The 19,580-nt window shown below is 45.8% G+C and overlaps 1 protein-coding gene across 1 annotated transcript; it reads right to left on the bottom strand.

Moving 5' to 3' along the window:
- Window positions 13,594–19,312, bottom strand: LOC102175709 (cationic amino acid transporter 3-like). Its single transcript, XM_018063285.1, has 11 exons — window positions 18,943–19,312; window positions 18,219–18,377; window positions 17,215–17,401; window positions 16,905–17,017; window positions 16,529–16,751; window positions 16,225–16,364; window positions 16,017–16,119; window positions 14,702–14,889; window positions 14,341–14,507; window positions 13,833–13,941; window positions 13,594–13,667 (listed from the first exon to the last, which is right to left on the bottom strand). Exons 1-11 carry the CDS (start codon window positions 19,310–19,312, stop codon window positions 13,594–13,596), a joined length of 1,833 nt encoding a protein of 610 aa, XP_017918774.1.

Below are 19,580 nucleotides of genomic sequence, written 5' to 3'. Positions count from 1 at the left end.
ATCCCAGGGCTGATCTCCTTCACAATGGACTGGTTGGATCTCCTTGCAGTCCAAGGGACTCTCAAGAGTCTTCTCCAACACCACCGTTCAAAAGCATCAATTCTTCAGCCCTCAGCCGTCTTCACAGTCCAACTCTCACATCCATACATGACCACAGGAAAAGCCATAGCCTTGACTAGATGGACCTTAGTTGGCAAAGTAATGTCTCTGCTTTGGAATATGCTATCTAGGTTGGTCATAACTTTTCTTCCAAGGAGTAAGCGTCTTTTAATTTCATGGCTGCAGTCACCATCTGCAGTGATTTTGGAGCCCCCAAAAATAAAGTCTGCCACTGTTTCTCCATCTATTTGCCATGAAGTGATGGGACCGGATGCCATGATCTTCGTTTTCTGAATGTTGAGCTTTAAGCCAACTTTTTCACTCTCCTCTTTCACTTTCATCAAGAGGCTCTTTAGCTCCTCTTCACTTTCTGCCATAAGGGTGGTGTCATCTGCATATCTGAGGTTATTGATATTTCTCCTGGCAATCTTGATTCCAGCTTGTGTTTCTTCCAGTCCAGCATTTCTCATGATGTACTCTGCATAGAAGTTAAATAAGCAGGGTGACAATATACAGCCTTGACGTCCTCCTTTTCCTATTTGGAACCAGTCTTGTTCCATGTCCAGTTCTAACTGTTGCTTCCTGGCCTGCATATAGATTTCTCAAGAGGCAGGTCAGGTGGTCTGGTATTCCCATCTCTCTCAGAATTTTCCACAGTTTATTGTGATCCACACAGTCAAGGCTTTGGCATAGTCAATAAAACAGAAATAGATGTTTTTCTGGAATTCTCTTGCTGTTTCCATGATCCAGCGGATGTTGGCCTTTTGATCTCTGGTTCTTCTGCCTTTTCTAAAACCAGCTTGAACATCAGGAAGTTCACGGTTCATGTAATTGCTGAAGCCTGGCTTGGAGAATTTTGAGCATTACTTTACTAGCATGTGATTTGAGTGCAATTGTGCAGTAGTTTGAGCATTCTTTGGCATTGCCTTTCTTTGGAATTGGAATGAAAACTGACCTTTTCCAGTCCTGTGGCCACTGCTGAGTTTTCCAAATTTGCTGGCATATTGAGTGCAGCACTTTCACAGCATCATCTTTCAGGATTTGAAACAGCTCAACTGGAATTCCATCACCTCCACTAGCTTTGTTCGTAGTAATGCTTTCCAAGGCCCACTTGACTTCACATTTCAGGATGTCTGGCTCTAGATAAGTAATCACACCATCATGATTATTCAGGTCGTGAAGATCTTTTTTTATACAGTTCTTCTGTGTATTCTTGCCATCTCTTCATTATATCTTCTGCTTCTGTTAGGTCCATACCATTTCTGTTCTTTATCGAACACATCTTTGCATGAAATGTTCCCTTGGTATCTCTAATTTTCTTGAAGAGATCTCTAGTCTTTCCCATTCTGTTCTTTTCCTCTATTTCTTTGCATTGATCGCTGAAGAAGGCTTTCTTATCTCTTCTTGCTATTCTTTGGAACTCTGCATTCAGATACTTATATCTTTCCTTTTCTCCCTTGCTTTTCGCCTCTCTTCTTTTCACAGCTATTTGTAAGGCCTCCCCAGACAGCCATTTTGCTTTTTTGCATTTTTTTTCCATGGGGATGGTCTTGATCCCTGTCTCCTGTACAATGTCACGAACCTCATTCCATAGTTCATCAGGCACTCTATCTATCAGATCTAGGCCCTTAAATCTATTTCTCACTTCCACTGTATAATCATAAGGGATTTGATTTAAGTCATACCTGAATGGTCTAGCAGTTTTCCCTGCTTTCTTCAATTTGAGTCTGAATTTGATAATAAGGAGTTCATGATCTGAACCACAGTCAGCTCCTGGTCTTGTTTTTGTTGACTGTATAGAGCTTCTCCATCTTTGGCTGGAAAGAATATAATCAGTCTGATTTCAGTGTTGACCATCTGGTGATGTCCATGTGTAGAGTCTTCTCTTGTGTTCTTGGAAGAGAGTGTTTGCTATGACCAGTGCATTTTCTTGGCAAAACTCTATTAGTCTCTGCCCTGCTTCATTCCGCATTCCAAGGCCAAATTTGCCTGTTACTCCAGGTGTTTCTTGACTTCCTACTTTTGCATTCCAGTCCCCTATAATGAAAAGGACATCTGTTTTGGGTGTTAGTTCTAAAAGGTCTTGTAGGTCTTCATAGAACCGTTCAACTTCAGCTTCTTCAGCGTTGCTGGTTGGGGCTTAGACTTGGATAACTGTGATATTGAATGGTTTGCCTTGGAAACTAACAGAGATCATTCTGTCGTTTTTGAGATTGCCTCCAAGTACTGCATTTCAGACTCTTTTGTTGACCATGATGGCTACTCCATTTCTTCTGAGGGATTCCTGCCCGAAGTAGTAGATATAATGGTCATCTGAGTTAAATTCACCCATTCCAGTCCATTCTAGTTCGCTGATTCCTAGAATGTCGACGTTCACCCTTTCCATCTCTTGTTTGACCATTTCCGATTTGCCTTGACTCATGGACCTGACATTCCAGGATCCTATGCAATATTGCTCTTTACAGCATCGGACCTTGCTTCTATCACGTCACATCCACAGCTGGGTATTGTTTTTGCTTCGGCTCCATCCCTTCATTCTTTCTGGAGTTATTTCTCCACTGATCTCCAGTAGCATATTGGGCACCTACTGACCTGGGAGTTCCTCTTTCAGTATCCTATCATTTTGCCTTTTCATACTGTTCATGGGGTTCTCAAGGCAAGAATACTGAAGTGGCTTGCCATTCCCTTCTCCAGTGGACCACATTCTGTCAGACCTCTCCACCATGACCCTCCCATCTTGGTTTGCCCCGTGGGCATGGCTCAGTTTCATTGAGTTAGACAAGGCTGTGGTCCTAGATTGTGTTAACAAGGCTGTGTTAGATTGACTAGTTTTCTGTGCGTAAGGTTTCGTAAAAGAAGAATGGACTCTTTAGCTGGTGTGTCTGTTTCCCCCTCCCTCCTTCCAAACTAAGACGCTATTTGCTTGCCTTGCCTTTAATTTACACATTGTATTCATCAGCATTGAAAACGCTACACAAAAACCTGGCTAATGGGTATAGAATTCCCGCGGAGGATCTTAGACACGTGACCATCTTAATTTCCAAACTGACACCCGACCCTGTGAACTTGCTTTACCCTCTAACTGGTTATGGCTGGGTTTTCGCAATTCAGAGGGTTTTTTTTTTTTTTTTTTCTCCCTTCTGCTAAGAGAATAATGCAATCGTTACACTTGTATTTCTCAATGTGTTACTAAGATAGCTGAACTTTTCTACTCTGCTGCCTGGCGGGGAAAAGCCACTGTCCGTTCAGATTGTTTCTATTTGCTCTCACTCAGCTTGACTCAGAAAGTGAAAAGTGAAGTCGCTCAGTCGTGTCCGACTCTTTGCGACCCCGTGGACTGTAGCCTACCAGGCTCCTTCGTCCATGGGATTTTCCAGGCAAGAGTACTGGAATGGGGTGCCATTTCCTTCTCCAGGAGAACTTCCCAACCCAGGACTGAACGCGGGTCTCCCGCGTTGCAGGCAGGCGCTTTACCGTCTGATTACAGGCAACACTCGATCGGTTCCACTTCGGCGGCAAGACTGGCTGTCCCCGCTCCTGCGGTGCCGGAGCGCCCTCTGGTGGTCTAACAATCCTCTGCCGTTTGCCATGAGTCCTGGCTTGGCGCCCGGAGACTGAGGTCCCCCTATGAAATTAAAATTTTACAGAGGCTCTCTTCATAGTCCCCTTGGAAAATCATTCAAAATACGATTACCACCATCCATGGAAGATCCAAATTGAAAAAAATTTCTCTTGTCTCAATCAGCTGCTGGGCAATGATGATACAATTCTTTCAGACTTGCAGGTACTTTTAACTAGGTAACTTAACCCTCCACTGCTCATATGCAAAAGCTGATGCTTAGATTCCCTCGTGTTTCATCAACTCTTTTGAGTACTTTCAGGTGTGGGGCGTTAGAGGGGTATCAGGAGGGCTAGCACGGGTCCCAAGGCTCTTAAGTACTCACTTTGAACAGTAGAATTTCTCCTAAAACTAGCTGGATGGGCGGTTTGTCTACATGAGCATTCTTTCTCAACTTTAGCGTTTCCAAAACTGGCTTGCATGTTGTCACAGAAGGCATCTTACTACTGGGGTTCAAGAAGTGGCCATAAAGACATGGAAGCAACTGAAATGTCCTTCACGGATGAATAGATAAGTGTGATATATTTGTCCAGTGGAATAGTCCTCAGCCACTAAAAAGAACAAAACATTGCCATTTGCAGCAACGTGGATGGACCTAGAGATTTTCATAGTAAGTGAAGTAAGGCAGAAATGGAAAGACAAATATTATATTGGTATCACATATATGTGTGATCTAAAAAATAATGCGAATCTCTGTACAAAACAGAGTCACAAACACAGATGAAGGGAGAAAAATCATTGTTTGGGATTAACAGATACAGTCATATATATATATATAAAATTGGGATTTACTATATAGCATAACAGTAACCTATAATGAAAAAAGAACAGAAAAAAGGAATAGGTATATTTATATTTGAATCACTTTGCTGAATACCAGAAACTAACAGAATGTTGTAAATCAACTCAGTCGCTCAGTCTCTCAGTCGTGTCCGACTCTTTGCAACCCCATGGACTATACAGTCCTTGGAATTCTCCAGGCCAGAATACTGGAATGGGTAGCCTTTCCCTCCTCCAGGGGATCTTCCCAACCCAGGGATCAAACCCAGGTCTCCCACATTGCAGGCGGATTCTTTACCAGCTGAGCCACCAGGGAAGCCCTATACATCAACTATACTTCAATTAAAAAAAATTACAGGAAGCACCTGGTTAATTTCCCTTCCTCACGGCGCAAGCCTGGCTGTGTCCGCGCCTGTTGTGTCGGAGCGCCCTCTCGTGGTGATAGAAGTCCTCTGCAGTCTCGGGCCTGTCCTGGCTCGGTGCCCTGAGACAAGTCAGAGGTCCCCGTATAAAATTAAAACAGGGGCAGTCTTCATAGTCCCCGTGGAAAATAATTAAAAATTTTATTAGCACCATCTATGGAAGCTCCAAATTGAAAAAAAAATTCCCTTGCTTAATCGAGAACTGGGCAACGAAGATACAATTCTTTCGGACTTGCAGGTACTTTAACTAGGTAAGTAAACCTCCATCTGCTCATATGCAAAAGCTGACGCTTAGATTCCCTCGTGTTTCATCGGATCTCTTGAGTACTTTCAGGTGTGGGGCGTTAGAGGGGTATCAGGAGGGCTAGCACGGGTCCCAAGGCTCATAAGTACTCACTTTGAACAGTAGAATTTCTCCTAAAACTAGCTGGACGGGCAGTTTGTCTACATGAGCATTCTTTCTCAACTTTAGCGTTTCCAAAATTGGCTTGCATGTTGTCACAGAAGGCATCTTACTACTGGGGTTCAAGAAGTGGCCACAAAGACATGGAAGCAACTGAAATGTCCTTCGCGGATGAATAGATAAGCGTGGTATATATCTCCAGTGGAACAGTCCTCAGCCACTAAAAAGAACAAAACATTGCCATTTGCAGCAACGTGGATGGACCTAGAGATTTTCATAGTAAGTGAAGTAAGGCAGAAATGGAAAGACAAATATTATATTGGTATCACATATATGTGTGATCTAGAAAATAATGCAAATAATCTCTGTGCAAAACAGAGTCACAAACACAGAAAACAACATATGGTTACCAAAGGTGGAAATGGAGGGAGGGACAAATTAAGAATCTGGGATTAGCAGATACACACTACTGTACATAACATGGAGATGAAGAGTTTCCTGTATAGCACAGTGACCTGTATTTAATGTCTTTTAATAATCCTCTAATTAAAAAGAATAAAATATGAAAGAACACATATATGTAAACACGTAAATGTGAATTAACCTTCTGTCACCTGAAATACCACAGTATTCAGTTCAGTTCAGTTCAGTCGCTCAGTCGTGTCCGACTCTGCGACCCCATGAATCGCAGCACCCCAGGCCTCAGTATTGGGTATCAACTCTATTTCAGTTAAAAAGGAAGTATATTGGCAACAGGCGTTAGTTTCCCCTCCTCTTGGCCTAAGGCTGGCTTTGCTGACATCTGTCGTGTTGGCGCGCCCTCTGGTGGCGACAGGAGTTCTCTGCAGTCTCAGGCCAGGCCTGGCTTGGCGCCCTGAGACAGCGGCCACAGGTCCCTCTATAAAACTCAAAAAAAGGCCACCAGGGACGCCTTATAAATCAACTATACTTCAGTAAAAAAAAAATTACAGGAAACACCTGGTTAATTTCCCTTTCTCACCGCGCAAGCCTGGCTGTGTCCGCACCTGTTGTGTCGGAGCGCCCTCTCGTGGTGACAGAAGTCCTCTGCAGTCTCGGGCCGGTTCTGGCTCGGTGCCCTGACAGAGGTCAGAGGTCCCTGTATAAAATTAAAACAGGGGCAGTCTTCATAGTCCCCGGGGAAAATAATTCAAAATTTGATTACCCCCATCCTAGAAATCTAAAAATTAAATAAATTTCTCTTTCCCTAATCGACTGTTAGGCAATTAGGTAAAATTCTTTCTGATTTGCAGGTAATATTAGCTAGGTAACTAAAGCCTCTATCTGCTCTTATATAAAAGCTGACTCCTAACTTCCTTCGTGTTTCATCAAATCTCTTGTGTACCTTCAGGTGTCAGACATTACAGAGTTATCAGGAGGGCTAGCACTGATCCTGAGTCTTAAGTACTCACTTTGAATTGCTAAATTTTTCCTAACACTAACTGGATGGAAAATTTTTCTGCAGGCATAATTTTTTTCAACTTCAGCATTTCTGAAATTGGGATGCATGTTGTTACTCAACGCATGTAAATATGGGGTTCAAGTATGAGTGGCCATAAAGACATGGAAGCAACTGAAATGTCCTTTGTAGATGGATAGATAAAGTGTGGGACTTCCCTGGTAGTCCAGTGGTGAAGAACAAGCCTTCCAACGCAGGGGGAGCAGGTTTGATCCCTGGTCAGGGAACTAAGATCCCATGTGCCACCGGGCAAGTAAGACCTGACCCAACACAATCAACAGTAAATAAATAAATACAAAGAAAGTGTAGAAATAGCTCAAAGATTTAGAAAGTCCCAGACACCCCAAAGGATCAAATAAGCCAAATGGATGTGCTTGTTTTCACTGAAGACACTCAAGTCATATTTTCAGTCCATTTCAAACTCTTGAATATTTTCCCTTAGGCTTACACTTTTGATTTCTTACCAGACACCATAGAGTGAGTTCTAAACGGGAGGTGAAGAAGAGAATGTGGGCAGTGTGATTCAGGATGGCTCACCAAATATGACCATATTCCAATCAGGAAAGTGGAAGACATAGGAATAAGGGAAGAAGCTTTCTTTTTAAGGGATGAACTTGAAGCAGGCAAGACACTGCAGCCCACACCTGATTGGCTAGAGCCTGTTCCAGTGGCCATACCCACCTGCAAAGGGTGCTGGGAAATGTAGTCTTTATTCTAAGTAGCCATGTACCGACCTAAGACAGAAAATTTTCAGGAAGCAAATAGGTAGAGGACAGCCCTCAGTCTCTGTAATATATTGGTAAGAATCAACTCCCCCAAATGATGATTGATTGAGATTTTATATGTATATGCATAGGGCTTCCCTGGTGACTCAGACAGTAAAGAATTTGCCTGCAATGCAGGAGACCCAGGTTCGATCCCTCGGTGGGAAAGATCTGGAGAAGAGAATGGCAACCCACTCCAGTATTCTCGCCTGGAGAATTCCATGGATAGAGGAGCCTGGTGGGCTGCAGTTCATGGGGTCGCACAGAGTCGGACACGACTGAATGACTTACATACTTTCACACATGTATACATATTTTGGTGTATGGCATGGCGAGTGGAATTTCCCTGACCAGGGTCTTAACTACTGGATCACCAAGGAAGTCCTTTTTAAAAGACGTTTTCAGTTGTTTGGCCATGCCTTACGGCATGTGGGATCTTAGTTCCCTGACCAAGTGTTGAACCCGAGCCCTCCGCATTAAGTGTGAAGCCCTAACCACTGGATGCCAGGGCAGTTCTACCACTGACTAATCACTTAAATTTTTTTTTCACCAAGTAAGTCCTTTAGCCCCTGTACGCATTCCCTTGATTGAGATATTCTTAGAAAAAAAGAGATGTAGCTTGGTGGCTGAAAATTTACGCACACCCACTCTAGGGGATTTTAATGCTATCCACAGACTATCACTCTGGTGATTATTACAGAGCTAAAATTCGGACATGCAAGAGGAATAAACAAACACCAATTCCCTAGGTCCAGTGATTTTGTTTATTTGTTTATTTTGGACTCATCATTCTACTGAAAAACAAGTGGGAGAATAGAAAATTAAATTATGGAGACTGGTCATATTCCATTCTTTTTGCCAGGTCCTAGGTACGGCATGGGAGAACTTTCGCTGTGGCATGTAGGATCTAGTTCCCTGGTCAGGGGTTGAACCCGGGCCTCCTGCACTGGGATGTGGAGTCTTAGCCTCTCGACCACCAGGGAAGTCCCCATATTCCATTCTTGGGGGGAAAAGCGACAAGGGTGGGAAAAAGGCAACTCTCCCCACAACTTTAGCCCCTACATGCATTCCCTTGAGTAGAGTTTGAAGGAAATTGAGTTAATCAGTCCCTTAGGGATAATTAGAAGTTTTCAAAGTTTTCTGGGTCCCTGAGGCGTGAGCCACGGGGAACCCTCTGGAGGTACTGGGGAAGAAAACAGAGGTAAGAAATCAATTCCTTTCCATTTGCATCATTGTCCCTGGGAAGACAGCAGATGCTTAATCACCTCCCCAGACGCCTACTTCACCTTGTCGCCCTGCTCACCGACATTCACTGACCCCTGGCTACCTGTGGCAACCACCCATTCTAGGAATTCCGGTGGAATAACAGGTTCATGATTTGCTCCGTCTCCTGCTTTTGCAACTCTTTTATCCCCCTAATCAATCCAGACCAATAATAATCATTTTGAAAAATCCTTCGTAACTTACCTTGAGATACCCACCTACAAGATTTTGTGATTTTCACGGTGGTACTAACCCACGATGAATAGGTCCTCATAAGAAGAGGAGGCTGGAATGCAGACAGTAGTACAGACACCAAGGGGTGCGAGAGGGAGGAAATGCAAATACAAGGCACCTGAGAAAATGGGACCGAGACAGACGGGAAGATGCTGCGCTGCTGGCCTCGAGGATGGAGGAAGCAGCCTCTAGCCAGCAGCTTCCAGCAGCTGGAAAAACCAAGGGCCAGTTTTTCTCCCAGAAGCTCCAGGGGGATGTGTGGTCCTGCCAACACCTTGGTTTCAGCCTGGCGACACTGGCTTTGGACTTCTGGCCTCCAGAGCCATGAAAGAATAACTTTATTATATTTTGTCATTTTTCTTTTCTTTTTTTTAAATGAAAGTATAATTGATTTACAATGTGTTAATTTCTGCTATAGCAAAACATTCTCTTAATGTTCTTTCCCTGTACGGTTTGTCATAGGATATATATTTTAAAAATGTACGAATTTATTTTTGACAGCGCTGAGTCTTTGTTGCTGCCCAAGCTCTCTCTAGTTGCAGCGAGTGAGGGCTACTCTTTGTGGCGGAGCCTGGGCTTTTCCCTGTGGTGGCTTCTCTTGTTGTGGAGCACCGGCCCTAGGGCACGTGGCTTCAGCAGTTGCAGCACGTGGGCTGTGTAGTTGCAGCTCCCGGGCTCTAGAGTGCAGGCTCCGTAGTTGTGGCCCAGGGGCGTAGCTGCCCTGTAGCATGTGGGATCTTCCTGCACCAGGGATCGAACTCATGTCTCCTGCATTGCAAGCAGATTCTTTACCACTGCTCCACCAGGGAAGTCCTGTCATAGGATATTGAATATAGTCCTCTGCGCTATAGAATAGGACATTGTTCTTTATCCAGGTTATATATAAAAACTTAAATTTTCTGTTTTTTTTTTTAATTTAAAATTTTAAACTTAATAGGCGGCACTGGGTCTGAGTTGCAGCACGCGGGCTGTTTAGTTTCAGCATGCAATCTTCGTTGCAGCAGGTGGGATCTGGTTCTCTGACCAGGGATCAAACATGGGGCCCCTGCACTGGGAGTGTGGAGTCTTAACCACTGCACCACCAGGGAAGCCCCTGAAATTTCTGTTGTTTTCAGGAAAGCTATCTGGCTGGCTGGGGCTGAAATAGGGACAAGAATAAAATTCAAGCCGTTGTCCAAGAAAAAGAAAAGATACCTACATATAGCAAATTGCAGATTAACGATGAACTTTAACAAATATATTTTTATACATAATATTTTATAGGTGTACAGATTTTATGTGTATTAATTACACATATATTTTAATATGTATACACAATACACCCTTACAGGCGTATGTCATTTATTTCTGCTTTGCACATGCTGCAGTTTTTTGCAAATTGAAGTTTCGCAGCAACACTGGGTTGTCAGATGATGGTTAACATTTTTAGCAATAAAGTATGTTTTTGGCTGTTCAGCTTGTGGGATCTTAGTTCCCTGACCGGGGATCGAACCTGGCCCTGGCTGTGACAGCACTGAATCCTAACCAGTGGACTGCCAGGGACTTCCCAGCAATCAAGTCCTTTTAAATGAAGGGATGTATATTGGTTTTTAAACCAATGTCCCAGTACACTGGATAGACTGCACCGCCTTTTATGTACTTTGTAATTTTATGTGCACTGTGAAACCAAAAAAATTGTATGTGACTCCCTTTATTGCCATCTTCTATTTATTGCAGTGGTCTGAAATCAAACCAGTGATATCTCCAGGGTACGCCTGTATTAACTCTTCACTTTGGGTCATATTATTTAATTGTTATCAAGAGTGCACCGTTTTCCCCACACTCTGGTTTTGGCTGACTGCGTTCTCAGTTGAAATCTGAATCTATCCCTCACGTCTGCCATGAGCTATCGTTGATCTAGAAACTTGAGTACATTCTGGTTCAGCTTTTATCAAGTCTCTTTCATGGGCAGTGTTCTGCCTTGCCTATCACAGCACACTGGGTTTTAACGGCCCAGCATATCTGGTTGTCTCACATCAGTAAGGGAGGAATGATGATCAGGTGATGTCAGCCTGTTCCTCCTAAGTTTCACCTAACAGTTCCAGTCTCCATTCATCATGTCCTAACCCTATAATTTCGTCCAACTCTTTGCAAGTCTATGAACTGTAGCCCACCAGGCTCCTCTGGACTGTCCACGGAATTCTCCAGGTAAGAATACTGGAGTGGGTTGCCATTTCCTCCTCCAGGGGATCTTCCCAACTCAGGGAGCCTGGGTCTGCTACATTGCTGGCAGATTCTTTCCTGTCTGAGCCACTGGGGATGCTGAAGCTGAAGCTCCAATACTTTGGCCACCTGATGTGAAGAACTGACTCATTGGAAAAGACGCTGATGCTGGGAAAGATTGAAGGCAGGAGAAGAAGGGGACGACAGAGGAGGAGACGGCTGGATGGCATCACTGACTCGATGGACATGAGTTTGAGCAAGTTCCAGGAGTTGTTGATGGACAGGGAAGCCTGGGGTCCATGGTTGCAGAGTTGGACACGACTGAGCAACTGAACTGAACCCTGTAATTTCAGTAGAACTTGCAACGAATTCTGCTAATCATCCTCCATCTACTTTTTAATTCATCTGATAGCTTTGCTGTCGTTTCTTGCCTGCCATACCCCCTTCACTCTAGTGTTGCCATGCATTCTCAGAAACAATATTTCGTTATTACCAACATCTTCAGTGTCTATAAGGCTGATTTCGCGCATTCTGTTCCGCAGCAACAACTTTTTATCTTTCTGGTTTAACTTTATTTTGGCCACATTGTGTAGCATGTGGGATCTTAGTTCTCCAACCAGGGATCAAACCTGTGCCCCCAGCAGTGGAAACACAGAGTTTTAACCACTGGACCTCCAGGGAAGCCCCTAAGTAAAGTCGCCCAGTCGTGTCCAACTCTTTGTGAGCCTACCAGGCTACAACTGTAGCCTAGCAGGCTCCTCTGTCCATGGGATTTTCCAGGCAAGAATACTGGAGTGGGTTGCCCTTTCCTTCTCCAGGGGATCTTCCCGACACAGGGATTGAGCCCAGGTCTCCTGCATTACAGGCAGAAGCTTTACCGTCTGAGCCACCAGGGAAGCCCTCAGTCGTGTGCGACTCTTTGCGACCCCATGAATCGCAGCACGCCAGGCCTCCCTGTCCATCACCAACTCCCAGAGTTTACCCAAACTCATGTCCATCGAGTTGGTGATGCCATCCAGCCATCTCATCCTCTGTCGTCCCCTTCTCCTCCTGCCCCCAATCCCTCCAAGCATCAGGGTCTTTTCCAATGAGTCAGCTCTTCGCACGAGGTGGCCAAAGTATTGGAGTTTCAGCTTCAGCATCAGTCCTTCCAATGAACACCCAGGACTGATCTCCTGGATGGACTGGTTGGATCTCCATGCAGTCCAAGGGACTCTCAAGAGTCTTCTCCAACACCACAGAGAAGTCCTATATATCTATATATAAAGTCCCTTTATATCTTTTAGTTCTACCAAACTGTAACCATTTATCTATAAACCATTACTTCCTCCTCCCTTCCCCCCACCTCTGGCAATGCAGGAGTTTTCTTTTTCTTTTTTTCCAATTAAGGACTTTTTGTCATCAACTCTATTGTGTGACCATAAGGGTCTGTGATCACAGAAAAGTAAAGAAAAATGATCATTTAAACCATGTTAAACTAAATCTCAGTAAACCTGGGGAAAAGATAAAATGATCATTTTCTTTAATCCTGATTAAATGTTCCACTTTATCTCTTGTTATTCTTTTTCTCAAAATCTACTTTGATATTAATATAGCTACTGTAGCTTTCTTGTTTTACTCTGTACAATGCATCTGTTCCCTTCCTTTTACTTTCAACTTATTAGTTAGTTAATTAGTGTCAGTAGCTCATTAGTGTCTGACTCTTTGCAAGCCCATGGACCATAGCCTGCCAGGCTCCTCTGTCCATGGAATTCTCCAGCCAAGAACACTGGAGTGGGTTGCCAAGCCCTTCTTCAGGGGATGTTCCCGAACCAGGGATCGAAGCTGGGTCTCCTGCATTGCAGGCAGATTCTTTACCATCTGAGCCACCAGAGCAGCCCTTTCCAACTTATTGGTGACCTAATATTTAAAGGGCAACTCTTGACACAATACACAGTTACCTGTGTTTCCTTCTCGTGTGCCCACCTCTGTGGTTCTTGCTGGAAATGGGTACAAGGAGTTGTTTCTCATGTGCCAGGTTAATATTTTATTTCTTCCTCTGGTTGCTGGTTACACTGTTGTACTTTGTGAAAATCCATCTTGCTGCACACTTATGAAGCGTGCACTTTTCTGTGTGTATGTTATGATTTTAAAAGTCTACTTAAAACTTAAATAACAAAGAAGTCATTTTGTCCTCTGGCAATGAATACGTGGCTCCAAATGCATTTCACCCTCATGCTCCACTGAGGCTCACAGTGCCCCTTGAACCAGCAGACCCTCCAGTGCACGGAGGGATTCCAACAGCATCTGTTTCCTGTGGCTAAGATGACTCAGCACCAGGGATGTTTTTCTCAAGTCTGAAGAGTGGAGGCTGGTGGCTGTGGCTTGTTGTTCTCCAAGCTGTGTTGAATCCCGTACCCAAACCCTAGCAGGGAAATGAGACGATGAGAAGGGAAAGAAAGTGCTCACCCCACTTAAAAATGCCCAGTAGGCCTCCTGTTATGGTGTCTGACAGTTTAGGGCAGAGGCAGTAGGAAGAGGACTGGGTTTAACCCCTCAAGGAGCCTCTTTAGCTCAGAAAATCACTTACCAACCACCATCCAGATGCCAAATAGCGCCCAGGTCCCAGTGGTCATCCTCATCAGAGAGTAAATGTTCACGAAGATGCTGACCAGTGGGAGGACAGGCAGAGCAGGGACCTGTGGGCAGAGTCAGGTCATCCCTGAGCACAGCCCAGACGTCTGAAAGGGACACCCTACCCCAGCGGGGAGGAAGACAGTCCTAGCCAGGCTGTGCGCTCAGTGTCTACTGCGAGGGGGTTTGTAAAGCACTGAGCGTGGATCAGGGAAGAGTCCGCTGCTTTAGCAAACCCTCCCCCTTCCCTGGTCCAGCATAGAGTGTTCAGACCTCAAAGCCTACAGACTTCATTCACTCAAGGTGGACAGTTCGGGGACATATAATAACCTACTTTTTGGGGGGGCATATCATATGGCTTGTGGGATCTTAGTTCCCTGACCAGGGATTGAGCCTGGGCCCAGGGCAGTGAAAGCACAGAGTCCTAACCACTGGACCACCAAGGAACTCCCAAGATCACCTACCTTAAAATAAAGAGGAGAGGGGTTCTGGGGCTGCCTCCAGATGATGGCCGTGACCCCAGTGATGAGCAGCAGCAGCAGCACAGCCACTGGTGTGAGCTTGGGGTCTCCAGAGAACACCTGGCTGGGCCACTGGGCCAGGACCAGGCTCAGGATGGCCAGCAGGAGAACTGCAAGGGTCAAGGTGGAGGAGAACAGGCTGGACCCAGAAGACAGACATCAGGACCTCGGGTCACATCCCTTCCCAGGCTGCCCACCTCATGAAGGGCCATCATATCTCTAAGACTCCTCAACTGACGAAATACACACTCCCACTCATCCCGTCAATATCAGAATGTGACCAAAGAGAAATTCCACTGCTCACCAAGCAAGAAGGCACATCCATAGACAATCTGGCCAGATTTCTCTGTGGGGGTGGTGCTGGTAGGGAACCACAGACTTTTCAGGATGTTTGAGGTTCCTACTTCAGGTACGGAGTCCAAAGGACTGCCTTCAGCTTCAGGCTCCATCTCAATTTCCTTCCCTGTTTTCTCCTTCAAGTGTGACTTGTACCTGAATATGAGATATTAAGGCAATATTAACAAGGGACTGGTTCAAAATTGGGAAAGGAGTACATCAAGGCTGTATATTGTCACCCTGCTGATTTAACTTCTATGCAGAGTACATCATGAGAAATGACAGGCTCGATGAATCACAAGCTGGAATCAAGATTGCCCAGAGAAATATCAACAACCTCAGATATGCAGATGATACTATTTTAATGGCAGAAAGTGAAGAGGAGATAAAGAGCTTCCTGATGAAGGTGAAAGAGGAGAGTGAAAAAAGTTGGCTTCGAGCTCAACATTCAAAAAACCAAGATTCTGGCATCTGGTCCCATCACTTCATGGCAAATAGATGGGGAAACAGTGGAAATAGTGTCAGATTTCATTTTCTTGGGCTCCAAAATCAATGTGGCCAGTGACTGCAGCCACGAAATTAAAAGACATTTGCTCCTCGGAAAAATAGCTATGACAAACCTGGACAGTATATTAAAAAGCAGAGACATCACTTTGCCGACAAAGGTACATATAGTCAAAGCTATGGTGTTTTCAGTAGTCACATATGGATGTGATAGGTGGACCATAAAGGAGGCTGAGCACTGAAGAACTGATGCTTCTGAACTGTGGTGCTGGGGAAGACTGTTGAGAGTCCCTTGGACTGCAAGGAGATCCAACCAGTCAATCCTAAAGGAAATTAACCCTGAATATTCACTGGAAGGACTGATGCTGAAGCTGAAGCTCTAATACTTTGGCCACCTGATATGAAGAGCTGACTCAATGGAAAAGACCATGATGCTGGGAAAGATTGAGGGCAGGAGAAGTGGGTGACAGAGGATGAGATGGTTGGATGGCATCACTGACTTGATGGACATGAATCTGAGCAAGCTCCAGGAGATAGTGAAGGACAGAGAAGCCTGGCGTGATGCAGTCCATGGGGTGGCAAAGAGTTGGCGAAGACTTAGTGACTGAACAACAACAAGGTAATATTAACAGCAGCCCTGACTCAGCCAACATTACATAGCCTATGTCACCACTTTCTTAGCTTAAATCTAGAAGGACATTTAGAAAGCAGCGTGAAGGCAGAAGGTGATTCATTTCCATGAGTCCAAGGCCCCAGGTCAAGGTGTAGTGGAGTCTTACCTGAGGACAAGGACGGAAAATGCCACGAGAGTGTAAGCAAGCAGGGTCACAACTGACAAGAAGTCCACAAGATCACTGAGCTTGAAGAGCAATGCCATGACCCCTGGAATGGAGGGCACAATCAAGATGGAAGGAGGGAGCGAGAAACCACCGGAAATATCCAAGTTAAAAAAGTCGATCAAGGAAGGAGTGGGTTTTCTTTATTCACCTGCGAGGTTTCCGGAAGACATGATGGCCACGATGGGGGCGCCTGTGCAGGCACGGACCTGGGCAAGTCCCCGGAAAAGGAGCCCGTCCTCTGCCATCACATAGATCACCTGAGACATGGGGAACGTGGCACTGTGGAGTCTGGAAGAGAAAGTGGGAGCGTGTGTGAGATGGTGCAGAAGCAGGAGAGACCGGGGTGTCTGCTCCCTGGTCTGCATGGGGTAAGGTGCCTTTATTTGGTTTCTCAATCCCAAGGGATGGGATTGGCATCTGACAGGAGACGGGGAGAAAGCCAAGATACTGACCTGTACATAATGGCACAAATGATGCCGACACTCAGGACATATCTGGCGGAAATCCACCCACTGTGCAGAAATGTCTGAGATAAGGGGTTGTCAGGCTGAATCTGGGAGTAGGGCAGGATGAGGGTGAGGGATGCTGAGACACCGAAATAGGCCAAAAAGCAGATGAAGATGGAGAATGTGATGCCCAAGGGGAAGGACCACTGAGGGTTTGGGGCTTCTTCGCCTGCAGGTTGGGAGGAAGCATTGGGTCAGGGATACGCACTGGGGTGAAAGCACAAAGTCCCCTTTCCTCTGTAACCTCCAAGTGGTACCTGTGCCCAAGGGCAGCCCAGGCTGTGGCCAAACCCCAGATGGGGACACACAAGGCCCAGGTTACCTCTAGAGACAACGGTGTCAAAGCCAACAAATGCATAGAAACATAGAATTGCTCCATGGAGAACCCCATCAAAGCCAAAAGGAACAAACCCTCCAGAACCCAGAGGGCCCAACCTATGATGAGAGAAGGAATGAGGAAGAACATGGGGGAGGTTGTTCAGCCAGCTCTGAGCTCCTTGGTTAATATCATGAGTCCTGGGCTCCAACACGCCATTAATTGAGTGTGTCAATTCAGATCTGGTAGTCCCCACCAGAGTCCCAGCTCTGCATAAACCACCCCCCACGCCGAGCATCAGAATGGTCCAAGATACCCTCCTACCCTAGAGGTGCCACTGGATTCAGACGTGTTCGATGCGTAGTCCTGTTCCGTGAGCTGCCAGTTGTGCAGGTCACCCTTAATGAAGCCCGAGAGGATGATGAAGCTCTGAACCAAAGTGCTGATGCCCGTGAACGCTTTGTTAAACGGGGCTGAGTCACGAACTCCCAGAACCTGTAGTCCTGAGGAAAAGATAAAGATGAGACACCCTAGGTAACTAAGTCCACAGACACGGAAAGTAGACCAGGGGTTGCCAGGCTAGCTGGGGACTGAGATGGGGGAGATGGACAGTGACTTTTCTGTTGTGATGAACATATTTGAAACTAGATGGAGGCGGTTGTTATACAGCACTGGAAATGTACTAAACTGAATCGCCCCTGACTTGTACGCTTTCAGGTGGTTCATCTCTAACTGTGGCCATTATCTCACGATACGCAGGTCTACCAAATCCTGACGCTGTACACATCTTAATCAATGTTGCACGTCAATTGTGTTTCAGTAAAGTTGGTAAAGAATCATAGATGGATAACTTTATGTTATATGAACTTCCTTTCAATTAAAAACATGTCTTTGGTCTCAGTAAAGAGGAAGAAACATGTCAGTCTAAGTAAATAATTCTCGCAAGGGGATGACTTTATAATAATTCACACTAAGAAATAATTCCCCAGGGGACTGTTGGCAATGTCTGGAGACAGTCTGGAGGGTGGGAATCACCTGTATTTAGTGAATAAAGGCCAGGGGTGCTACTCAACACCCGACAATGATATTTTAAAAAAACCTGAAATGTGCAGGACATCTCCCCACACCAAGAATGATCCAGCCCAAAATGTCAGTGTCGCCAAGGGTGGGAAACATTGGCCGATGACTTGCCTTACGGTCACTCGCATCCTAGACACTGCTTTTCAGTTCTAATCCCCTTCCATTCTGCTCCCCAATTCCTGGCCTTTCCCACCCCTCCACCCCACGATCTTTCCCTCTGGTCACTGGGCCCAGTCTTACCCATGAGCAGCAGCACCAGGGCCAAGGCCAGAAAGTCTGGGTACTTGGCCAGGAAGTGGGGCATGTGCAGAGAGAAAGTTCCTTGCAATGCCTGAGAGATGTGGTTCCCAATGAGGCTGTCAAAGATGTAGCTCCAAGCCCTGGCCAAAACGGCGGTGCCTGCAGTGGCAGAAGGAACAGGCATTAATTGAACTCCTAATATGCACCATGAGATGAATTTTTGGGAAACAGACAAAACACCTAATCTGAAAATGTTTTCCACTGCCCCCTGCCCATGGGATGGGGAGAGAGGACCCAGATGATTCACAGTTTAGGTCAACTATTTACTATGTGAAGAGGAAATCAATGTTATGTAAGAAAAGAAAACCGGGCAATAGGAAAAGGAGGGCTGGAAGGTGAGGGCTGAATTTTAAAATTGAGGTGTAAGAGAACATTCCGGAAGGCAACAACGGAGCAAAGACTTCAATATGGCGAAGGGATGGGCCCGCGGGCCATGCCTCCCCTCCCCCACTCCCTACAGGTCCCTTTCTTTCTGGATTCTTGGTCCAGTTGTTTAAGAAAAGAAGGAGGGAGCTGAGTGGAACGAACCTGTGGGGTTTTCTTGCCACTGTTACCTCCCCCTGCAAGGTCAATAACAAAGTGCTCGTGAAAGAGCAAACACCCCAATCCTCACTTCTAGTTACCTAATCTCAAGCCGCACACCATCCTTATCCCGTGATCTCACCAAGGACTAAGGACAGGATGAGGTTCCAGCCAGTGATGAAGGCATACAGCTGACCCATGGTGACATAGCTGTAGAGATACACGGAACCGGAGCGTGGTACCCGGGCCCATAACTCGGCATAGCAGAACCCTGACAGGACAGAAAACAAGGCGGCCACCAAGAAGCAGATGACGATCGCTGGTCCAGTTATGTACTTGACCGTTTTACCGATCAGGATGTAGATGGCAGCTCTCAGGATCTTGCCCACACCCAAGATCACCAGGTCGAGGGTGTTCAGAGGAGCTCTGCGGCTCTCAGACTTCTCCTGGGGCTCCAGTGGCCACCTGCGGACCAGCTTCCGACCGAACTGGTGAACATACCGACGCAGCATCCTAGACACAGCTGAGGAGGCTCCGGTCTGCTGAGGAAGCAAGACACGAGGCCATCAGGAATGTCTGTCCACTCTTGGCCCTGGGAGTTCAGTTCTATGAAGCAATGGAGTGATGGGGAGCTGGTGGTAAACGGACATAGTAGACAAGTTCTCTGCCTCTGGGCTCTGGTTTCGTCAAACATAAAGAAGACCTTTAATATGTTTCAGGAGAAGTGAGGGCAAGGGGAACATGACTCCCCAAAATGTCCCACTTTGACATGGGGATTGC

The sequence above is a fragment of the Capra hircus genome, chromosome 18 (genome assembly GCF_001704415.2).
Source record: "Capra hircus breed San Clemente chromosome 18, ASM170441v1, whole genome shotgun sequence".
NCBI classification, from domain to species: Eukaryota; Metazoa; Chordata; class Mammalia; order Artiodactyla; family Bovidae; genus Capra; species Capra hircus.
This window is presented reverse-complemented; position numbering and strand designations above follow the sequence as displayed.